This window comes from Pteropus vampyrus, unplaced genomic scaffold (genome assembly GCF_000151845.1).
Source record: "Pteropus vampyrus isolate Shadow unplaced genomic scaffold, Pvam_2.0 Scaffold53, whole genome shotgun sequence".
Taxonomy (NCBI): Eukaryota; Metazoa; Chordata; class Mammalia; order Chiroptera; family Pteropodidae; genus Pteropus; species Pteropus vampyrus.
In genome coordinates, this window is record NW_011888834.1 from 4,955,802 (window position 1) to 4,959,734 (window position 3,933).

At 36.4% G+C, this 3,933-nt stretch overlaps 1 protein-coding gene across 1 annotated transcript in view; it reads left to right on the top strand.

Annotated features, from left to right (window-relative positions):
* The window catches only part of ADAM28 (ADAM metallopeptidase domain 28), a 58,122-nt gene that overhangs the window by 44,508 nt on the left and 9,681 nt on the right, over positions 1-3,933 (top strand). The window contains 1 exon segment of the mRNA XM_023530774.1: positions 3,207-3,309. Coding sequence (XP_023386542.1) covers positions 3,207-3,309 — 103 coding nt within the window.

The following is a 3,933-nucleotide window of genomic DNA, read 5'->3' on the forward strand; positions in this document are numbered from 1 at the left end:
TCTCTCCACCTAGAGAATTCCTTGAAACCCCGCCTCTCCCAACTCACAGCCCCACCAAAGAGGCTACACCATATCCAGGTGTATCCCCTGTGAGTCAAGCACTCCTTGCTGAGCAGCACCTAGACTCACACCGGAGGCAGCTGGCCTCGGTTTCTGGTGTGGTCTTTTGAGGCAACTATTAGCACAGCATCTGTGGATTGCTTGCTGAATCTTAACAGGTGGCCCTGAAGGGGCACAGGCTTGAGCTAAATTTGGCTTGCAGCTGAATGCCTCTCAGGACTGTGCCTCTGGACACCTACTTCACAAATCTACACTAGTAAGACTGGGAGACTTAGGAGCTTTGCTTAGTACATGGAAACAGATACAGTAAGGCAGCCAAAATGGGAAGATAAAGAAGCAGAAACCATATGAGAGAACAGAACAGAGATCCAGAAGTAATGGAGTCAAGCAATCTCAAAGATGCAGAGTTTAAAATGCTGATTATAAAGTTGCTCGATGAACTTATGGGAAGTGTAGATAAATTCAGTGAGAATTTCAACAAAGAGATAAAAAACATAAAAATGGGAGTGGAAATTATAAAAGGGAACCAGTCTGAAATGAAGAAAACATTATCTGAGATGAGAAGTGTATTAAATGGAAAAAACGAAGTGAATAAAGAAGAGAATCAAATGACCTATATAGAGGATGGGAAAGCCAAGGACACTCAATCAGAATGGCAAGAAAAAGGAAGCCAAGAATATAATAATTTAAGGAGCCCATGGGACACAATTAAAGGTAAAAATATCCATGTCATCGGGGTACCTGAAGGAAAAAACGGTTTTGAACAGCTATTTGAAGAAATAATGTTGGAAAACGTCCCTAACCTGGTGAAGGAAATAGACATAAAGCCCCAAGAAGTTCAGAGAGTCCCAAAACCCAGGAAATCAAAGAGGCCCACACCAAGACACATTATAATTAAAATGCCAAAAGTTAAATACAAAGAGAGAATCTTAAAAGCAGCAAGAGAAAAGCAGTTATTTACCTACAAAGGGAGCACCTATAAGACTTGCAGATGATTTCTCAAAAGAAACTAGCAGGACAGAAGGGCTTGGCACAAAATATTGGACATGATGAAAACCCAGGATCTACAACTAAGAATACTTTATCCAGCAAAGCTATCATTTAGAGTCGAAGGGCAGATCAAGAGCTTCTCAGACCAAAAAAAAAAAAAAAAAAAGCTAAAGAAATTTATCACCACCAAGTCAGTATTACAGGAAATGTTGGAGGGACTTCTTTAAGAATAAACATGTATCAAAAACATGGATAAAGAATAGTAACAACTACATTCCTATCAATGAGTACCTCAAATGGAAAAGAACTAGGCGCTCCAACCAAAAGATAGAGTGGCTGAATGGATAAGAAAATAAGATCTTCACATATGATGCCTACAAAAGACTCACTTTAGAATAAAAGACACACACAGAGTAAAAGGAAGGGGATAGAAAAAGATATTGCCTTGATGGACCTAGACGGTATTGCGCTGAATGAAATGGGTCAGATAGAGAAAGACAAACACCACATAATTTCACATACAGGTGGAATCTAAAGAGCAAAATCAACAACAACAAAAGTGGAAATAAATTCATAAATATTTAGAGGGATACTAGATGGGAGGGGTGTTGGGGGACAAAAATGGGCAAAGGGATTAAGAGGTACAAATGGATAGTTGCAGAATACATATGAAGATGTAGAGTGTAGCATAGAGAAGATGGTTAATAATGTTGGAATAAATACATAATGGGGTAAAGGGGTACTAGGTTTAGTGGGGTGATCACTTTGAGAGTTATGTGGGCCTCTAATCAATATGCTATACAATTGAAACTGATATATTATTGTCAACTATAATTGAAATAATTATAATTTCAATTATTGGCATAACTATAATTGTGCCAACTATAATTGAAAAAAAACTCATTGAATTGTACAGTGTAAATACAAGCAAATAATTGTCTATTATATTTCAATAAAACAAAAAAATTTTTTTAAGAAAAGAACCTTGCTTAGGCTTAGGGTGACATGACCAAGAAGTGAGTGTATGAATGTCATTTGGATGAAGATACTTAGAGGATTTATTCATGACTTCAAAAGATTTGCCAAGGATGAGGAGGCTATAATAATCAATAAGTCTATAGTTGAGACAGCAAAAAACTTTAACCTGGGTGTGGATGAGGATGACATTGAGGAGCTCCTAGAGGTGGCTCCTAAGGAACTGACTAATGAAGAGTAGTTGGAGCTGGAACTGGGACAGAAGCTGAAGAAGAGGCAAAAGAAAAGGAAACTGTAGGAGAAGAAAAGGAAGAACGCCCCTAAAAATTCATAGTTAAGGGTTTAAACGAAACTTTTGTAGTGTCATATGGGTGCTGGAGTAATCGGGGTGATCACTTTATAAATTATATAAATGTCTAACCTGAAACTAATATAAAATTTAAAAAGAGAATATTTTGCAGAATTCAACAAGCTCCTTTAAAAGTTTGAAAACATGGACTCTAACACTGAAAGGTTTTCATTAGTAGGGAGGAATGCTCATGGTGCATTATACATTTACAAGCAAATCTATGATGAGAAAAAGAAACCAAGCAAACCACCATGGACATATTTCTGAAAAGGGTGATACCTTCTCAAGAAGAGCCTCAGGCAGGTCCTTCAGGAGGTGTTCCAGAAGAAGGCATTGTTACCCTAGGAGATGACATCTCCATGTGTTTTGTTGCCTCTGAACACCTTCCAGTGAGAGGACACATGGAGGTGGAAGACAGTGATATTGACAACCCTGACCCTGTTTATTGTGTGCGTTTGTGTCAGTTTTTTCTGTTGTTGTTTGTGTACAGGTTTTTGGAGTGTAAAAAGCACACATACGCAAAAAAAATTGAAAAAGCTTACAAAATAAAGATATAAAGAAAGAAAATGTTTTTGTACAGCTCTACAATATAGCTTAGGTATGTAGTAAGCTATACCATTTAGATTCGTGTAAGTGCACTCTATAATGTTTTCACAATGACAAAATCACCTAATGACCTGTTACTGAGAAGTGCCATTGTTAAGCAATGCAAGACTGTATGCTAAAATAGTATTTCTCTTGCTGGTTTTATATTTCATTAATAATTTGTAGCATTGAATTTTCTATCTTTTTTCTTTTTAAATATGTCCCTACTGATCGTGCCTCATCCCAGGAACCGAGGTTGCAGATAAATCATGTTACAGCAAGAATGAAGGTGGGTCAAAGTACGGGTACTGTCGCAAAGTGAACGACACACACTTGCCTTGTAAAGCAGAGTAAGTGACCTTATTGTTTGAATCTTTCTGTTCCACTCCTAGGGATACTCACTTCGGCCAGAGAAATAGCTAATGCAATGTTTGTACAGTTTTATTTAAACTTGCCATAGAATTACATAAAGAAAAAAACATGGTAAGAGAAAAAATTGTCAGTTCACCTGAAGAATTTGTTTTAATTTTTGGATTGATATTCTAGAAAATTATAGAATATTACGCTCAATGAACTTGAGATTTTTAAGATTTTTTTTGATTTTGCAATTTTAAGCTGATGTTTAAAATTCAAATTATAATAGACTAAATTCCTTGTACCTGCTCGAAATTTTGATACAAATTAATATACAACAAAAGGTTGAATGAGATTAGCATTTCTCAAAGTTTTTCTATTAAACATGAACTTTCCTAGATGATAGATATTACCAAACAAACTATATTTTGGACATAGCCTCATCTTTTGGGGAGTTTGGGCCTATAGGATGGATAGTCATTTCCTGTGGTCTATCTTTTATAGGATATCAGGCCAGATTCGAAAGGAAAAAAATTATGTAAAAAGAAATAAAGGGAGACTAGGCAATATTTAGTATGAGAGCTAGCATGTAGGAAAAGAGAGTGGGGTTATTTTCCTCT